Raw genomic sequence first — 21,156 nt, forward strand, 5'->3', positions numbered from 1 at the left:
ACCTGCTGCCAGTCACCATGCTATCATTAGTGGCTTCCCTCTGGTCCAAACAGTGAAGACCTGACAGAGTGGAACCAACCCTGACACCGAACCACTCATCCCATGTGGCCTCAGGAGCCTGATGCGTTGGACTATAATTGCAAAAACTTAAACCCGTAAACACAAAAACAACTGTCCTCTCTTGTGACCACGAGGCGTCGGCCATCTGGATTCCTCTGAAACCTCAACAGAAAAAAACAAAAACAATGAGACATCGCTGAGGCACACTCACCTCCTTCACCAAGCAACTCAGACAGCTGACATCAGCTATAGAATAACACGCTGGGTTTTAATGCTAAGTTTTCCATGAAAGTTAAATCCATCACTATACCGTTAAGGTCAGACCTTTTAAGGGTCTTCCATGGGCTTCACGTTGGAGAGAGAAATAAACCTGGCAGCTCTTTTTCCATTACTGCAGCCTGAGGAGCCACACACTCGGCTTACCTCCAATAACTGAAATACAGTAGCTGGAATGAAGTAACAATCATCTCAGTATCACACACACAGACACAGACACACACAATCTGGAGTGAGGGAACCCACAAAAAACTCAGCCCTGAACCTCATTCCCATTTATACTTAGTGCACATCATCACATGCCAATCTAAGCTTACTTTCTGGTCTTTTTTTTCAAAATGGATCCAGCTAAACCCTCTCTACTGCAAACGCTAGGCCCAGTTAAGACAGTTAAAATTACTCATTCCTCAGGTCTCTTCTTGCAACATGTTTACGATGAGATCAGAGAGCAAACAAAGCTCTGGAACTGCAACACCCACCTACCCAACAGCCTACCTGAGCTCTCCCAAAACACCTAGACAGCATGCAAATTGTGACCTCAAAGAGACAACTTGTTAATTTACTAAATACTTTGTCTTTAACTTGTAGAATCCTTATCAAGTTGCATTCATTTGAGAATTAGGCACGTTGTCAATGACCCAGTTTCATCTCATACATCATTAAGGTGTCATCTACATCCTAAGAGTTAAATTGTTAACTTAAGTGAACAAAAATGATCTTGAACTCAGCAATTAACCATTATGTACACAAACCTGAAAGGTAAACAGAGAGGCAGGTACATCCCATTCTTCTGTCAGTAAGAAACAAGCGCAGTTCAATGAGGAAAGATGTTTAAGTAGCCTTTCAGTGCATAAAAGATAAAGACAGTCAAAGAGGAGTCTTTGGTCTGTGACAAATGACAGCAGAAATCTCAATCTCTCTCTCTCAGTCAGGACGTCCGCTACTCGGCCGCTCTACTCCCTGAGCCACATCATACACACACATACACACCACCACCAACACCACACACATAATACCAACAAGCCACTCCTCTGACTTCCCCTCCCTCCCATTTAGTCTCCAAAGGGATCTGACCCCCCCCACACACACACACACACACACACACACACACAGGTCAAAGGGTTGCCCGGTTGACACATTAACTTCTGACACACTGTCTTAGTTTTGACCTCTTTTTTTCATTTCTCTAACTGCTGTATTACTTGAGACAAAATTAGATATTTGACTGTAACAGGACCTCATTTAAATTATTAAATATTTTGCACTTTTTGATCCTTTTTCCTACTGGCATTTTTTTGTTGCTACATACATATAATTAAAGTTTTTTTTAAAGCTGTTACAGTATGGTTTCTCCCAAATGAGCAAAAGGAAACTTTTATTGTACTTGTCAGCTATCCTTGCGTGTCATTAAAACATGGCCATTAAATACTGTTATTACCTTATAATGGGTATGGGTAGAATTACAGCTACAAGGAATACTTCATCCTCAAAATGATTATTTTTATGTCACATTTCTAGCCCACTTTTTCTTCAATTCATCAATAATTTCCTTTGTTTTTGGATTCTTCGTTCACCGTGGAGGCATGCAAAAGCTAAACTTTCTTCAAGAATTCAAGATAACACAGTTATTAGAGTATTTGATAAACATATGATAATTTTGAGGGTGAAATATTCCCCAAACCCACTAATTAAACATGCATATACTCCATATATTTTCAATCTTACATTTGGTTACTTGAGGTCTTGAACTGGTGTTTGTTTCAAGCTGCTGGCAGAGTACACACATTGCGTGTGTGTTTACGTGTGTGTCTGGCTGCTGTGGAGGCCTATCTAGGACCTCCATCTGCCACGGGACAATTGTACGCAGCTCAAAGAGATCCGCTGCTATGATGTGAGTGGAAGCCTGCTGCTGTTGGTTGATGTTGTTATTGGCCAGGTCCCCATTCCAGCGCAGACTAGGCTGCTGAGGCACAGCTGGTAGGCTGCCTGTCTGTCTGTCCGAACTTCCCCCTCCCTCCTCACTATCCAGCCTTCCAACCCCCCCCTGTCATCCATCACACCACCTGCAACTCAAAACTCCACCGCCGTACAGCTGAGCTGTCTTACAGGAAGTGAGGTAAAAAGGCTTGAATGTTACAGCATCCTGTGACGCCAGCATGCTGTCATTGCTTCCTATCGGAGGAGAATACACACACACACACACAAGAAATGCACACAGGCAAAGCACAGGCTGCAACAGACAATAGGACGGATACTAACAGCGATTCATTCCTTCCCCTTTACATTGTATTTTCCATTAAAGCGTAGATAGGTGTTCCTCCACTTCCATCATTTAGAAGGCTTGAGCTACAACAACAGTGACCACATACAGCAAGATATAACTTTGTTTTCCTCCACTAAAATCTCATCCACTGGCAACAGAGCATTTATCAAAAAAACTGTGATCAAAACACAGCAGATAAGATAACATTTGGCTCCCGACAAAGTCTCCCAAACAGTAAGCCTATGTCTTCACATCATGTTTTCTGCAACAACCATATAATTCAATCTGGTACGCTAAAAAAGATAAAAGTTTAGTTCAACTCTGAAAACATAGTCCGATATCATCCACTAGAGGGCTGAGAGATGTCCGAGGAGAAGTTTGCAGTTTAAGAGAGTGACTAAAAGAGATTCAAAAACATGTGATGTTGGCCATCAAAAGTATTTCATCAAATGGAATTAAATAACGTTCTTTGAACCTCTCATACCCCTCTCTAAACTTTAAATGTCAGTGTGCAACTGTCTTTAAGTGTTAAAGGCTGTAGAGAGCTAGATAGTGGGCAAAATTACAGTGTCTGGGAAACAGTCCCTGTCAAAAACTATTTACTGCTGTCACTAAACACTAACTAAACTTTCTCCTCATACTTGGCCAAACCTGAATGAGGATATAAAAAAACAAAAGCACATTCTTTGCTCCATGGCAGCCAAAGCACGTGTTTTGTGCGTGTGTGTGCGCACGCACGCACGCACACACACACACACACACACACTCATGACAGTGTGTGACTCAAGTCACAATGCTTGTTGTTGTTTGTTGCATTCTTCATTGTGGCAGCAGAGAAACCTCAGTAGTCACTGTTGCCATGCAAACAAACATTGCACCCGCAAATTAGTCTGCTGGTTAGTTCATTTTTGCAAATGGAAGCTGACAGTAGATGAGTAGCTGAGTATTAGACTTGAGACAGTTTACTTATTACACACTTGTAATGTGACGTTCAGACTATATCACCATAATGCAGTGAAATTTAATAATTTCTCATTTAAATGACACTGATCGCTCTGTTAACTCCGCTGTACTCACCCCAGTTCCCATGCTACTCTGGGGCTCCACACTCTCAGGCTCCAGGCAGCGACGCTGAGCTTTACCCCACTCCACAGTCCCTAAAAACACACACACACAGCAGTAGCACAATAATTAGAATGAAGTAGGTGAATCATTATCCCATCTGATTTCAAACCTTTGGTCATTTGTGAAATCAGGAGAAGAGAAAACACAAAACAAGAAACAAGATTATCTGAGTTTTCCCAGACATGGCCCTATAGGAGGAGGCTGCATCAGTGTTTCAGAGTGACAGGGGCCTCACACAAACCAGACAGCGCTAAGGAATGACAGGAATTCACTATCTGATCCAGCATCATAGGTAGATCTGCCGCAGTAACTATGGCGACCACAGACAGCCCGCTATCGCTCCCACAGGAATTAAGCATTCACATAAACACTATGTATTTACCCCCCACCCCCATGTTTCTTAAAAAATAATTAAACTTTCAAATTAAAATGAAACTGGCAGTTAAGGTCACAGTTGATTTTTTACCTGTAATTTCAGCGCCCTCATCAGGCCAATAGGTGCTTCTATCTAAATTTGATACGCACACACATCATTTCCCTGAATGTATCTACATTTTTCATCAAGATTGATGCAGTGGTGTCCAGAATATTGCATAACATTTAGAATATTGAGTCACTTTATTTTTTTTTCAGTGTCCTAATGTATTAAATGTTCGCCCTTAAGGGCAATAGGAAATAGATTTGTGCCACAAGTTTTCTGTCAACCAGAACATAATTATGATCTTTCAAAGTCTGACATTTTGACCTAACTAGATCTTTGCAGCACAATTTTCTGACTAAACAGTTTTAAGTGTGTGAGTTGCCAGAACACAGTGACAAAATGCACCATCCTTAAATGTTTTGTTACAACCACACAGCTTGTGTCACATATGAGTTTAATCTAACCAGTGAAAAGAGGCATCTTTCATGTGGTATCATATTTTGGGGCATTTATTAGGCCTTTATTTCTATAGGATAGCTTAGACTTTGAAAGGGAGAAGAGAGAGAGAGAATGGGGAATGACATGCAGGAGATGGCCCCAGGTCGGAGTCGAACCCACGGCCGCTGCGTCAAGGAGTAAACCTCTATATATGGGCGCCAGCTCTATCAGGTGAGCTACCCAGCTCATGTCTGTTATCATATTTAACAGACATACAGACACAGCTTGACTCCATTTTATCAAAAATAGCTGGACTCTGTCAGGTTGGCTTAGTGGGTAGAGCAGGCGCACATATACTTAGAGGTTTATGCCTCGACGCAGAGGTCCAGGGTTCGACTCCGACCTGTGACGATTTCCTGCATTTCCCCCTCTCTCTCCCCTTTCTCACCTGTCCTGTCCATTAAAGGCGGAAAAGCCCCCCCCCAAAAAAATAAATAAATAGCTGGACTCACCTTGCTGCTGTTCATCTCGGACTTGTCGGATGGCTGCTCTGATCATCTTCCTCTCCTCATACTCGCTAGCGGCACGGAGCTTCACGCAAACACACACACATACAAAATATCAGTGTGCACACGACAAGCATGTAGTGTCACCATTTTTCATGATATTCTGCTCATTAATACCCACCATTTTTGTGAGCTCATCAATGTCCTGGATTGATTGCAGTTTTCGTGACAGGACGTCCAAGTTGGCGCTGGATTCTGACCTGAGAAGGAGAGACGGTGTAGTGGTTATAGGTGGTCATTATGACTTCAAGTCAACTTGTGCTCATGCAGCAAGCGACAAACTGGCAAATCATAGCATGTTAAAATATCCAAATACAAATGGTGTGCTTCACTGACTCTATCCTGAGGCCTCTCTGTGCATGTGAAAGGCAGCAGAAAACAATTCCAAGATAACACACAGTTTTATTGGCCCATCAGGGGAATGATCACAAATCGACTGTGGAAAATGTGATACTCTGGCAAAACAGATTTGACAGCAATGACACAGAGTGTCTAACATAGGCTCCCCCCCTCTTTTCAGCCTCATATTTCCCCGTTTTACTGCTCACTTTTATGTTGGTTTCTATTACTCATACGCTCCTCCAGTTCTCTTATTATCTTCTCCTCCCTCCAGTCGTTGGTATTAAAGGATGTGTGGCACGTCAGAGTGGAATATTTCACATTCCACCACTGAGAGGTATGGGATAATGCAACTTTCAGATGGGTTTCGTGTGTGTGTGTGTGTGTGTGTGTGTGTGTGTGTGTGTGTGTGTGTGTGTGTCTTAACACGTGTGTGCATTTGCTTTGGTAGGTATGCTTATTCTAGCAGCTTCAGTGAGGCTTTGTTATTGTAATCCAAGACTTCTGAGAGCAGCAGTGAATGGAAATGATTAGGCCCGGCCACTGGTCTTAATTGTATCCAGTGACAGAGAAAGAAAACGACAGCAGAAGGTTGAGTATCCTCTTCACATCCAATAGTGTTAAATCGTTGCTGTGCTCCAATTCAGACATTACCAGTCAGCAACAGTCCCCTGTTACAAGATTCAGTCCATCCTGACATGCATAGCTCACCTCATCCACATAGAGAATGAACTTCAGACCATCAAAGCTTTAAATTCCCATACTATTTGACTTTTGTGATTGTAATTTTTTTGGGTCAAATATATGATGGCTTAGGAGGAGCTATGTAGGGTCAAGATCGTCAGACAAAAACCTGCATTAATCACCTAAATTACATAAATCACCCCTAAAATATAATTTTTTAATAAAAGTAACATGAGGTTTGATGAAGACTTATATTCCACTAAGCCTCTTTAAAATACAGATAATCACAACAGGAGCACCGGGATGATCTTTAATAAATGAAAGCCTGTTTGTCCTGTTTCTCATTCAGTTTGCCAGCAGAAAATGTGTTTATTGACAAAATGGCAAGGTGGAATTCGAGTTGAGTTATCCTCAGTGAATGATGCATTGTTTGTTTTTGAACTGGAGTATTCTCTGACTAAAGCAATAAAGACAAACAAATGAGCTGAGAAAACTACTTCAATCTGACTCTCATGAGATGTAATGTGACATAAGGACACATTTTTAAAAGTGATTTACAGTGAAATGAGCATACACAATGGAAAATGGAAGATTTACTGTGGTTGCAGTTTTCTGTCCCCTATGATTTCCTGACATGACTTTTCCAGACTTTTCTCTTTTCCCACTTGAGTTGAGGAATGCTGCATCTGGGTTTTGTGAGTGTTTTCTCAGCATCTCCAGTTCACCTGGACTGGTGCAATTTGGACATTTCTCTTTGTGCATTGTGTGTGTGGTCTTACCTGTGCTGGTTCTCCTTGTCCTCCTGCTGTTTGAAGCGTGTGGGTCGAAATCTCTTGCTGGCCAGAGCGGCCTCCATGTCCTCGATCTCCCTTCTCCTTAACTCCCGGATGGCTGAACGGATGAGGCGCCTCTCGTCCAGATCCACGGTTCCATCCAGCTGCAAGTACAGCAGAAAAAGACAAACAAAAAGAGGGCATGAAGACAAATGTGTTTTGATAGCTTGTAGGGGAGTGCAAAAAAAAAAAAGAAAAATCGATTCACATTCGTATCGCGATTCAAGCTCTACCGATTCAAAATCCATTCATAGAATTCCAAAAATCGATTCATATTTTTTTTGTTTTTTCGTTTTGTACTGCCGTGTATACTATTGTCCTTAAATGACTTTAGCTCGCCATTCCCATAGATGGCGCTGCCTCGAATTCACGCTGACACCTGGTTACTCTTGTGATAATTAGTTTAATAGTTTAGGCGGCGCAAACAATGGCAAAACTTTGCAGTTTTTAGTTTAGTTATATAAGACATATTAAGTAATATCAAACTACATTTCATTGTTGTCTTTTCTTTTAAATTGTATGTCTACTGCAATCACATGGGAAAAGTAACTACATTTACATACTGTGAATTGCTTTTTTTAATCGAGAATCGTTTTTGAATCGAAAATTGATTTTGAATCGAATCTTGACACACAGCCACTTGTCATTCTTATATTTGCATCTATGAGTAAGTACACCACAGAAGCATGGTCAGGAAACGGCCATACAGTTATTTAGGAATCCAGTGCTACAGTATAGGGTCACAGGCTTGTTCTCCGTGTAAGTACAGGGCGGTGAATAAGCAGAACAGCAGGGCTCATAGCGTAGAGTCGTAGCTCCAAGTTCAAATTAATGTTGTCAAGCAAGGACAATAACACATTTGTTTACAAGAAGAGACAGACTGTGAGCCAATCTGCCTGAACACACAGATGTCCAGCCAGAGTATACTGAAACATTTTGTGAACATTTTTTTAGCCGCAGTAGCAGCAGCAGCTTGGCTCTTGGGATAGTTTGTTGACTGAAATATAACAACGCCTAAATGGACTACCATGAAATTTTGTACAGACATTAATGGTCCCCAGAGGATGATTCCTACTGACTTTTGTAATCCCCTGACTTTTACTCTAGCACCAACAGCAGGTTGACATTTGTGGTTGATCAGCAAGTTAGCATTTTCATTGACATCAAAGCCATGCTGTGCCTCAGTTCATAGCTGTAAAGTTTTAGTTTTGTTAAAGACTGCAGCCTAACCAGAGTCAAAGCTGCCAGATAATAAACAAGTATCATTCAGGTTTGTGACATGCAGACAGTATTAGACTAAACGGCCCTGGCTTAGTTTTAGATGTGTGATAGGGAGTTACAGGGTCAGCAGGGCCGATGAACGGCTTATCGATTGGTGATGACAAGTGATCTGACTTCACTAATGTGAAAAGACAGAACCACCTGAGCAAGAAGCAGAGGATGAGAAACAGGCATGGCAACAGCTGGTGCTCGGCTATAAGAAAAAAGTGTGTTCAGTTCTCCGGGTCGACCTATCGCCCAGGTGTCTTCTTCTGTGGCTGTAATTCTTCTTGGTTGAACAGTAGCCAGGCTGCAGGAGGCCCCAGAGACTCAGATGTTGAAGTGGCTCACTTAAAACACTTACAAAGCCATTTCATTGTTCCAAGTGGCTATTAGCTTAAGGATTTATTTTTTGAGTGAAAGAGGAGTAATTAAGGTGTGAAAGTGTGTATATAAAAGCACGCCTGCAGACAGACACACCAGTCAGTGAGCTGGATGCTTTCTTGTTAGCGACAGCCGTGAGCATGGGAGGGTGGAGGGAGCCCTCTATTGTCATATGAGAGACAGATCTGTCTTTCGGTTGACAGCGGGAACCTGTCAACACATGCAGAGATGAGCAGCTCCTGCTCCTCTGGCAGGCTTTTCTGATACACTTCGCGCACAAACACACACTTTAAGGCTTCCTACTGCACCAGTTAAAACCTGCAGTCGACACACAAACCTTGGTATGCCAACAGGTTGCTACAACAGGGAGCTTAATGTGGTTGTACAGCTAAGCCTTGCACCCTGCTGGGTTGAAAAGGGGGTTGATGTGCCCCCCCACCCCCAACTGGGCATGGAGGAGGAAGAAGGTGGGGTGGCTGTCTCACGAGAGATGAAGAGGGCCAGTGGTTTTGTGGTTTGACAAAATATGCAGCCGAGCTAACACAAGCACAGAGGGGCTCTCCTATATACTATAATTTGTGGAAATTTAAAGTGCTGAACTGACTGAAAATAATGTGTAAGAGGAGAAAGTGCTCAGAAAAGGCAGGAAGAAAGCTTTTGAGGAAGGAGGAAAACTATAAGGGGGGAAAGTAAAGTGGTTGACAGGGAGAAAGGATGACAAAGTGAAAAAGAGAAAAATTAAGCTGGACTCGGGAATGCCTAAAAATGGGCAGATGAGCTGGGTGGGAAAGGGCCAGGCCTCGTACAGGTCATTCCTCACATTCCTACTGACTCACAAGGAAAGAGATGGTAGTGAAATCTGACCATCAGGAACTGGGGCTGGGTCCAACCCAGCAGTGACCAGGAGTGTCAGAGTTTAAGAGAGGAAATGAGAACACACTTGCTCATTTCTATCATTGTCTAGTGTGTGTCTCTCTCACACCACACACAAACACACACACACTAACCAAACACTTGAAGGAGCAGTCTGTTACCACACTGTCAAGCTTACTGCTGAATAAATATCACAATGTGATTATACAGCCAGTAGACGCTGCCAAGTTTTAGGACTGATTTATTTACTCATTATTGAGGTATAACAGAACAGCCTTAGGGCTGGGCCTCTACTCTAAAACAATAACTTCTGCTTAGCATTTCAAAACAGGCTGCATTTTGGGCCTTTTTTTTCATCAGTTCATTATCAGTTTAAACATAAAGCAAAATCACATAAGACAAGTACGACTCCTAAACTCAGAGCATGTGATAAACTGCAGAACTGTCCAAATCAGTTCCAGTAATCTTTTTTAAATACAAGCACAGGGAGGGGAATCAAAACCATGATGTGATGAAAGGGGGAGATGAAAAACAATCCATGTGCACGTCAGCACTTTGACTTTATCTAAGAAGTTTTAAATGGACCAATGGGTGCACAGATGGCTGCATGTCGAGTCAGTTTGGATTGGTTGCAACATTTGTACACTAAATTCAATTGGCACAAATCCAGCAGCTGAAACTGACTTTCCCTTTACGTATTTGAAAAGAGGAAAGTAAAAGTCAACCCAATAACTTCCCTGCACAGGAAGGTAATAAAACACACCTTGAACTTGGGTGCCTGCCAAGGAAAACAGCATGACCGTTAAAAGTACCAGAGACAGAAACACAGACTCGTTAAGAAACCGAGTCCATTTGACAAAACCTCCACATGACAGTGGTCTTCACAGAGAGTCAACTGTGTCAGTGGGAGTGGGAGTGGAGAGGGGGAGGAAAAAAAATCAATGCAGTTACACAGTGACAGCACCTTACACCATTGACCGTCCCAAAGTGCCATTTTCAAACCAAGCCACAGACCTCTGGGTAACCAACTGTCACTGTGGCTAAAAACAACACTGTGCCCAAGAGAGCAGCCGTTGTACCCAGACAGAAAGCTTTTCATGCTTCTACTGCTAACAGACGTATGAGTCAGAAATAACACATAACAAATAGGATACACACAAATATGTTGAGACGTCACCGATCTGTCGGCACCTTTAATGATGGCGGGAGGAAAGTCATGTTACAGTCTGGTCTGCTGAACAAACTGAGGTCTCATCACCCGATCTGAGGAAGTTGCGGTCATACCTGTTGGCCTCGGCGGAGTCACCCGACTCAGCCGGTGATATACAATGTTAGGAACAGGATGGAGGAGGTGGTTATGACTGACAGGGTGGGGAGAGAAAAGACAACCCTGTACAAACTGGGGCAACTTCTTCAAGGCAATGCTTCCAGATGTGTCTTCCCAACTATTTTTACTCACTGACATAAACCAGAAAATGATTACCTTATTTGGCAGGAATCATACTGTGGCAAGGTACATAAAAACGTTTTAATGTTTCACAATCGGGCCTGCAAAGGCTTGTACTGTTGGTCATTTCCTGCGTGAGCAGCAGCTTTCTATGCTTTAAAAAACCTCAAACCTATCCAAAGACATTCGACTGAAGCAGCTCAATCAATCACAGCCAATTAGAGAGTTCATGGTTTAGCAGTAATCCCGACCAGCTGGTGACACACTCCTTAGGACAGGAACACCCTCTGAACTCATCTGCTACACATGAAACAGATTTAAATGTGATTTTTGAGTTTGTGAGGCTGGTTTAATTTATTGTGACACACATGGAAATAGCCTCAGAAGTGGTCAAATATGGCAAGATCTGAAGGTTCTTTAGGTGGCTAAAATATACTAAGCTACTATTTAGTGGGTCTGCCGTCCATAGCTGAGCTAAGCGCACACGCTGTTACAACTACCTGTGGGTGCAGCACTGAAATGGAATTATGTTAAACCTGTGGAAGTGAAACAAGTCAGACCACTCCGCTAAATTACTGTGAAACTAGAAAGAAATGGTTTACAAGTTCAGATTTGTCTTGATTACACCCCTTTATTCTACTCCATTTATTAGAACATGTATCAATAGCAACTGAAACATTAGATGTCTCTGTACACTGGGCTGAAGGGTAGTACATATAATATACAGTATGTTGTACTATAATATATACTTTGTAGGGTAGAAGCTGGCATTGAAAGCAGTCAGATTTTTAGTCCTGTTTATTTATTACAGATACATTTGAAATCATATTTTGCCTGTATTGCTACAATTTCAGACTGTGTTTTTGTTTCTTCTACAGCTGTGTGTATGTTGTGGGAAAACATGTATATACCACAAAAACAGGTACAGAAAAAGGTATAATTTTTGATTGACTCCTGGTGGGTGTGCATGTGCTTGTCTCATTTGCTGTTTTTGTACTTAACACTTTCTACTTTGTAAACTATGACGTTTCAAATTCTCTGACACAAAGGAGTATGTATACTTTCTGCACGCGCGCGAGTCCACGTGCCTGGGTATGACTGAGAGGTAGGGGGTAGGTGTTTGTGCATGAAATGAGCTACAGTAATAATTTCCAGAGCAGGCTGAAGGTTAGAGTGTAGCCAGGAAGCAGACCGGATCAGTGCTTTAAACTCACTTGTGTCAAACCCATAAGTGAGTTTGCCCTTATAAGGACACAAGGGACACTCCTGGTAGCAGAGCTGAAGTGGATTACCAGCTGCCACTGAGGAAGCCGGACTGGTATGGACATTGAGACAGACACAAATAAAAACAATCGAGAAAGACTGAAAGGGTGAGAAAGTTCAAAAATATTTCTATCACCCTTAAATCTCTTTATTGCCTTGCTTTGGGGCAAAACTCCAATCGGAATCAGGTTGAAGCCTATAAATCATTTCTCACGCCTCAGGAAAACAGTGCATGCATACAGTAGGCCGGCACACCACACCCACTCAAAAATGGGAATATAATCAGGATATAATAGAGACCTGCAAGGCATGGGACTCCTGGTTTCTCAGAGGAGGGAGTTTCAGTCACCTCTCGGCTAAAAAATTAACAAAGAAACGAACCAGATTGAAGGTTAAAACTCATTGTGCTACAGTGCACACTCAGCCTTCATTGTCTCAAAAAGAGAGGGAGTACTTGTGAAATATACAAGCCAGGAAGAAAGAAAGATCACTGCACATGTGGCTGTGTGCTCTTTGTGAGTGCGGCTGCACGTGTGGGAAGGCTTAACCTTTATTAATAACTAGGCTAGATGGTAGGACAGAGGCCCAGAGCAGACCTGGGAAAACAGTGTCCCGTTTACACTTGAGGTAGCAGGCATAAAGAACAGACGCATGGAGGAATGCATGTGGGTCAAAGGGGGGTACAGGCATCAACTATGTCCTGTAAGACTGTAATGATGCACTGAAGACAGATCTGAACTCACTCATGTGCATGTTTCTGAATCATGCTCATAGTAGGCTTACATTTAGTGCAGTGGACTCCACACGCTTATGGATAATAAGTGCACACTTGATTGTGCACATGGGGTCAATGCTCTGATCTTATCTGCAAAATATTGATCTTTCAGCTTTTTGCAGGACCTCAGAAGAACAAATTGCTGGATCAGCTGCCTCCGTAAGAGGTTTTGGCCAATTTCAGCTGTCCACGCTGTTCCCTCTGAATGTTTCTCGCTTCAGAGCTGCAGGTCAGGTCACTGAGAGTGATCCAGATCAGAGACAGTCGGGACAACTCGGCCCAACTAGGCCTCAGGAGCTGGCCTGATCAAAAAGGGTTTCATATTGGCCAAAATAGGCAAAAAAAAGCTGTCTGATTATTCTGCTAGAAACTGCCAGAGCTGTACAATACATTATTAAAACCTACACAGTATATGCAGACCAAGTGTGAACATTACTTGAGCATCCATTCACTTTGACAACAGTCTTTGTTTGTGGGCATTTCACTCTCACCCCTTGGGTCAAATGTTGAGTTTGTTTGACAAGGTTATGTAGATTTTTGTATTGCAACTGGTGCATTGGTTCTCCAAGTTGAGCTTGCTCCACAAAACACACCAAAACCTATTTTCCACCAAAGCAGGTTTCTTTTCACAGCTTCTTTGTGTAAGGTTGTGACTCATCATACCTAATCATAGGAAACACACAGAGGAAGGGAGCTGTCCACAGTTTGTTAGTATCCTCGATAGCCATAAGGAGAAGATCTGATACAGAATGACAGATTTCAGCCAGAAGGAGTCTATATAACTAAATAAAGACTGCATTGGATCCTGCACTTCAGCCAGCCTTGTGCTGTGAGCAGAGCCAGGACACAACAGCAGCTAGAACATGATGAATCTTTTCCAAATATGGGATGCCACTGGCCAAACCGAAGCACTACGTGACCGTCTTTTAGTTTAATGAGGAAAGACCTAGAGGTGAGAGGGATGTCCCGCAGGAGGAAACAGGAGGGGGTTAAAGCACTCTGGGAGGCTGCAGAGTACAAACAGTTTGTTTTAATAGAGCCATATGAGCCAGTCATGCTGACTCCACAGTACCTATTACAATGGGAGTGAGAGTCGCACACCGACAGACAAAACCAAACAAATGTTAACAGATCAGCTGTTATTATCTCAAGAATGCCACAACATTAACAACAGTGGTCTGGAAAGCAAAACGTCAACATCCGCTGGACGATTTCTAGTAGATCTCAGGAAATGGCTCTTTCCAGACTCAATATAGAAAAGGCCAAAACCAGTATTTCTACATTTCTTTCTCGGTCTCTCTCTTTATCTATTTCTCTTTCATCTGTTTTATTTCCCATGTAAAAAGTGCCATCCTTTCCTAAGCTTGTGAAATGTGACACATGTATCTTTTTTATTGGTTTAATTCAGTATGTGACTTGGCAGTAAACCCAAAACATTTTTGATCCTGCAGAGTGCTGCATGCCATTTCCTGTGTGCTATTTTGTACTCTATAAAGCAGAGCCACGCCTTTATTCCAATGTAAAGACTAAAGACTGATGAAAACTGTACCGAAGCCCGGCTACATTATGGCATCTTACAAGTGAGAATCTGTGTTTGGCCAAAGCAAATGGGTGCTGAACAGCAAAGGCATTTTAATAGCATTTCTTCAAAAGTGGACATTAACCAAGTTTCAGGTTAAAGTGCCATACTTTTGCACAAATTAAACACACAGAATCTTCAATTTGATCTTTAAATCCTGATGAGTGAAGTATGCTCACATTGGGACATTATAGATAAGCATGGAGACCACTGAAACAGCAGCGACAATGCTGATTGTACGTATCTGGTAAGTGTTTGTTCTGAGTGGAAAACACCTGGAAAACAGCAGCTTTGAGTGTCACTAAAAAACTGAGCACCTAAAGCATTCAAACTCTAGCAGTGATTTCTCTAGCCAGAGACGCCTGGTGGTAGTGAAGGAGACCACTTTCAATCCCTTATCCAGACCTGTTGCTTATGGCATTATGACAATCCAGACAGATGGAGCTCAGTGATAGACACCCTTTCTGCTGGATCACTTACCACACAGATGAAAATACCTTAGCAGCTCTGACAGTCTGGTCTATATCTGATGCTCACAAAAAGTGGCCCACCCCTTGTTTAATAAACCTTGATAAACACCCATTTATCAAGGCAGAATATACTGTTATGATATCAGTCTAGGTCTATAAACCTGAACTACAACACGGAGAGCGGGCTCACAGAGTCCAGACGCCGACGAAGGACGCTGGAAAGCAGACCCGGAGCAGAGGTCGCTCAAGACGGCGTGGTCACCAAAGCAAGCAGGCCCGACTACGGAGCACGAATTGAAACAGCGGCTGGGTGAATCAGTTTAACACAGCACAACCCCTCTTAGGTAGGAAAGTATACACTCATCCAGTCAAGCACAGGTCTCATTTTCACATTAAACACATCACACAGGGAGAGGAGATCAATATACTATATACGTTACGAACTAGGTTAGCCTTTAGAAGCACTGTTTCTTTGTTATACGAGCTCAGGTTAGCTTAGCATTGTGACAATACTGTATTCATTTATTGAGTCTATGCTGCACATATACGATTGAGGTCACTTTTCTACAGTAGTAGCAGCTGCTGTCGCCTCCCCTTTTTTCAAGCTGCAACTCTTTGGCCTCCCTCAATAACTACAGGCTGGTTCTGCTGTTTCTCCATCATGCGCATTATCTTATCACTGACTGCGTTTTGACGTGCACAGGGGCGATGCGATTCACATCCTGCTGCTATTCCATTGATCTACAGTCGGAGGTGGTAATGTGCCAAGATACATAGAAATGCGCCAACAAAGTCATAGCATCATTAAAATGATAGTGAGCGGCCTATAGGAGGCGTTACCTTTGTACGTGGTCATCTTTGTCATGCACAACATGTTTGATCTTTAATTAATCAATTTCCAGAAAACTGCAGGGAATTAGGCATCTCATTGGCCTAAGGGGGTGTTAGCACATTTGTTCAACTCTCTATTATAAAAAATTTGATATTTTCAATGTATTCCCTCACTACAGGACTGCATACTTTATAGACAAGGAGCACAAGCAGTAACAAATATGGTTTACACCTTGAAACACTCATAAACAGTCACAAACTGTTCATTTCATTCACTTACTGTCAGAATGTAATCACATTACTGCGCTGACACAAGCTGTATCAACCTATGTAAGGTTTGTTTGTTTTACTAAGTGTTAAACTGCCACATTATTCTTTTATGACTTTTTAAAATGACAAAACAGCACCTGGTATCCTGTTTATTAATGAAATACTGCTCCTTATATTCAAATGCCAGCTTATGTTTCCAAAGTATCATATATTTAAAAATGAAATAACAATAGCAAGTATTCATTTTAATAAGGAAATACGACACACTGAACTCAATTTCAACCTTAAACATGGAGCAAATGTTTGCTGAAATACATCTGAACGCGTGCTCCACTTGTCAGAATTATTGTTTCAGAGTAACAAACTACTTAAAGGCCACAGACCAAAAATAGACTTTGGAGGATACGCACATCATCTCAAAGTTCATTGCTTTTCTTTTCTCATCCTTTCAGAGCCAACCATGGCTGGCTATTTATAGCACTATGCAGTAACAAAAGTTTCCTGTTTAATCAAACAAACAAGTGACTTCTTATCTCTTTGCTCCCAGTGGCCGTGTTTTGGATATTCACTGTCAGAGGCTGTAGTCTGCAGGCTGTAACTAAACTGCTCTTGTTGTTGCGATAGACTCAGTACGGTCACTGCAACAGTGTAGATAAGTCATACTATGTCAGTTTAGAAGGAAAAACTGCTCTGAATGGTGAATTGTTTACGGCCCATTTCTTTCTTACCTCCTCGCTGACACCTTTGAAACATAATCATACAGGAAATGCTTTGTGGAAATATGAAGGGCGTAAATACCTGTGAGAATGATGACAGACTCAGCAGAAAGAAATCAGGTGTGCACTGTGAACGCTGTGCTTGTAGTTACGCTTGCATTACTTTTTTTTCAGGGGAAACACCCTGTAAACATCCACTGAGGTCAAAGGCAGTTATGATCACCAACTGCCACCATAAACCCAGAAGCAGCAGGTGTAATCAAGGGTCAAGAGCATAAAACTCTTGAGACTCTTTTCTTTTGTGTGTAGTAAGGAGTGGGGGAGCTGTATTCAAAGGAAGATCTGTTGCATGCAACAGCTTGTATCTGAAACACTCTGCAGCCTCTTTGAAGACAGAGAAATGATTTTCATCATTGTTGACAAGACTCAGGTTAAGTCTTGCATAGTCATGCTCCTGCAATTTATGACTTCTCTTGAAATTTAACTTTAGGGCCTGTTAACATTTCCCTCAGCCCAAAAAAACATTTTCAAATGTTCTGTTTGGTCTGACAAACTGTCCCAACTGCATTAAGTTTACTATCATGTATGCCAAAAGGAAGCCTCAAATCTTCACACTTTAGAAGTTGAAGCCAGCAAAGGTTTGGCACTTTTGCCTAAAAAAAAGCAAAAAAACAATTGTTCAATTATCATTATGGGTGATCATTATAAGACATTTTTAAACAAATACGGCTCCTGCTTCAAGTGTAAGTGGCAACTAAAAAAAAATCTAAAAATGTCTCAAGTTATATAATGCGGCATAATTCTTTCGATTTATTCTTTCCTGATGATGAGTCTGACATTTTGGACCATGTCTCCGGGGGGTGGGAGAACCAGGGACTTTACTGAGAGCCCACAAAACAAACCCATTCTTCCTCTCAGACTGTAACCGTTGAGCCCTTGTCAACGCACAAAGGGTCCAGAGAGCCATAAAACGAAGGCCCAGGGGTCGCATATATCACTGGGGCCGGACCACAGAGTGAAATTGCCCTATTTTAAACATGTGTGAATGTTTCTTGCTCACCAGGGAGAAGGGACGGTCACAGGGCTGGCAAGACAAGTTACAAATCATTATGCGAGACATCCAGCATGTGAAATCAGTCCAGCGGGCGCCACTGACGGAAATGTCCGCAAGCAGTCATGCCAATTCAGAAAATGAAAAGACAGACATGCATAAGCAGACCACAAACTGTAAAAGACAATAATAACATTTCATGCATATATTGACGTTTCTAAGCTTGTATGTCACATTTGGACTTTTCCTGCATTCTTCCAATGATGCAGTGCAGCTGAGGGGATTTCAGATAATTAGGGGGGCTGACAGATGCTTAAATCAAACCTTATTCTTAGCTAAGTAGGCAGGTGAACAGGTGCCACAACAAGAGGCGCCTGTAGACATGGCTCGTCCTGGAGGTTTGTCACATGCATACAGGAAGCTATTGCCACACAGAAGACTCAGGGCTGTAACAACTGATAATCATCACCCTCCGAGCTGGCAATCACTCCACTGATAAAATCTATTTTTAAGTGACAGTGGCTGGAGTTGTTTGGTTAGAAAGAGCTTTTCTCTGATTGGCCTCAGCAGCTTTTGTCTTTCTGTGTCTGCAGATCTTAAGCACCATTCAGACAGATGACCCAAAACAAACATCCTCTCCTAAAGAAAGTGGGACACCAACTGATTATTTTTGTGGATATTTAAATAATTGTGGCGGCCAAGAGAAAAGAAAAATGCTTTTCCTGGTTGCCATGGAGGGGATTAAATGAGCAATATAAAAGGCAGCCTGGGCTTTGAATAGAAGTGTAGAGAAGGGATTAGAGAGGCTGCCATATGACCTTCTGACTGTTTAGTTCATTAAGTGCAACACAGGCCTGGAGTTTGTGTTCATTATCCAACTGTTGTTTAGTAGAAGCTCCTCCACTCAGCTTTATTAACAGTTTAATTAAGCCTGGGCATCTCTGAACGTCCATCATCTTTTACTAGAGTCCTAAAAAACTATTCTTAATTGACCAGCTCTTCCACAATGACTAGATTTAATAAAAACTAAACACAAAAGACTCCATTCATGTCTCTGAGGAGCTGAATTTAAATTCCATCACATATGAACTTCTCGTCTGAGCAACAAGTTTAATCAGAGTTTGTTTCCTTTGAGTTCACTGTGGAAAACCCTGACACTCGAGTCACCGCAAACATCATCAGTGAAAATGTGGGATCTCGGTGACCTTATGGTCACATGTGAGGGAGGGATTCAGCTCCATGAATCTACTGCTAAGAAGAGATCTAGCTCAGTAATGGGTTAGCGTCAGATGAAAATAAACCCCATGAATTTCAACGTCAGCTTGATACTCGTTTTATTCTGCGGCTGCAGCTGTCTTTAGACAATGCCGACATTTTTACAGCGAGCTCTCGCAGGATACAGGCCACACGAGAAGATTCAGGCACAGCTCGATTTTTTTCTAATAATTTTATTAGAAATAAAATATTACTGAGTTAAAAAGTGGAAGGCAGTCCTCCGACTCACATACATACATAAATTTGAAGCTCAGCTTAATTAAATATAAATCTACAACACAGTGTTGGAAAACTAAAGTGGTCCAGCAAAGAGCTTGAGATGTCCTCATTCTTTCCACTGCCAAAATCTGTAGTGACCAGGGAGTCCTTCCTTCTTTAAATTCATTTAAACTCCCTCTTTCCTGCTTTGTCCCGCTAAAAATAAACTCATACATTTACTCATCAAAGCAACTAATGCTCTCGTTTGAAGTAAATTATTATACTGAAAGAAATATTTCCTTGATATACTCCTGTTCTTCCACTATTATAATAATGTAACTTGTGATAAATAAGGTTGACCTTTAAAGCAACACTAGAGAACTTTTTGTAAATTAAAATAATGTTTCCAAAATCATTTCAGTGGTTCATCAACTCATAACGGCACTTCTGCATTCGTTTTGCGGCTCTCTACTGGCTATAACCGTACTATGCAAGTTTGCCAGATCGGGTAGCGGCTCTGTAGTTCGAATGAGACATAATGGGACAATTCCGCTTCCAACCTGTAGGGGGACCGAAGCGGAAAAAGTTCTCTAGGAGTTGCTTTAAGAGATTAATGAGAAGAAAGCTCTTGGCCAGACTTTAGGTAAATAATAGTTTAAATAGTCTCAGGCAGGTCAAGAAAACATTATATTTATACCCTGCCTTGTTCCAAAGTAAACAGCCTTTTCTTGTCAGGTTTACTGATCTATAATGAACAGAAATCAAAATGTTTTTTTCGGAGATTGGCATCTTCTTAAAAGGGCACAGTCTTGGGAAAGCAAGTGGTGAGAATAATGAGTTAAATTCACATGTACCTAGATTAATACGGCAGGTGGTCAAAAACGTCACTATATTTACCCCTACTTTAATGACAAACTTCCAGGTCATTATATATTCGTAGTAGTCATTACTCCAGAATAATAAAAAAAACACACCAAAGGACGGTATTGCACATATGTTTCATGTACCGAACTGTTGCATTATGTATTACTGTGATTTAGACAAACCCAGTGTAATATGTCTAAACAGGAACAGGCTGACTCATGCATCCTTGTAAATATGTCTGTGTTACAGGTGTAGTAATATATGTGTCAGACAGCCTGGTGTCTCACCTTCCTCTGCCTCAGGAAATAATTAGGGCATGACTTGTGTGACTGTGAACCAGGAAGTCTTCTGTCTTTACATGTTTTACTTTATCAATACTGATTTGCTGCTCACACTTGTGACATAATGTCTACTATAGTAACAACCAAGACGTAGAATGTTATTGTGACTCACCTTCTAAAACAACATTACTTTATCACACTGTTTTGTAATAGAGATATGTCTGATATGTTTCATCTCACATTAATGCTTACTCGAGTCAGTTATGGCTACGAATATTTTTTTTCTTCGTGAATAGGTCAATTATTTATTGGATTTTTTTTCCCCAATCACAAGTCCAGAACCTAGAGATTTTAAATTTTAAATAATATAATACAACAAATCCTTGCATGTTTGGTTGATAAATTACTTTAACGGTTAAGCGATTATCAAAACGATTAATCAACCTATGGTTTTTCCATCTAGTTTGCGCTCACAAAACCACCAAACAAGTCTGTTACATCAACAGCTGAAATGATCACCATTTACCTGCCTTCTTACAGTGAGACGCACTTCATTAGATCTGCAACTAACAATTATTTTCATTATCCCCCTGCCTATTATTTTCTCAATGCGT

At 41.6% G+C, this 21,156-nt stretch overlaps 1 protein-coding gene across 1 annotated transcript in view; it reads right to left on the reverse strand.

Moving 5' to 3' along the window:
* smtnb (smoothelin b) overlaps positions 1 to 21,156 on the reverse strand; it is a 50,486-nt gene that overhangs the window by 28,344 nt on the left and 986 nt on the right. Inside the window, 4 exon segments of the mRNA XM_078250760.1 lie at positions 3,677 to 3,756; positions 5,096 to 5,174; positions 5,271 to 5,349; positions 6,952 to 7,109. Coding sequence (XP_078106886.1) covers positions 3,677 to 3,756; positions 5,096 to 5,174; positions 5,271 to 5,349; positions 6,952 to 7,109 — 396 coding nt within the window.

The sequence above is a fragment of the Sander vitreus genome, chromosome 5, assembly GCF_031162955.1.
Source record: "Sander vitreus isolate 19-12246 chromosome 5, sanVit1, whole genome shotgun sequence".
NCBI lineage: Eukaryota > Metazoa > Chordata > Actinopteri > Perciformes > Percidae > Sander > Sander vitreus.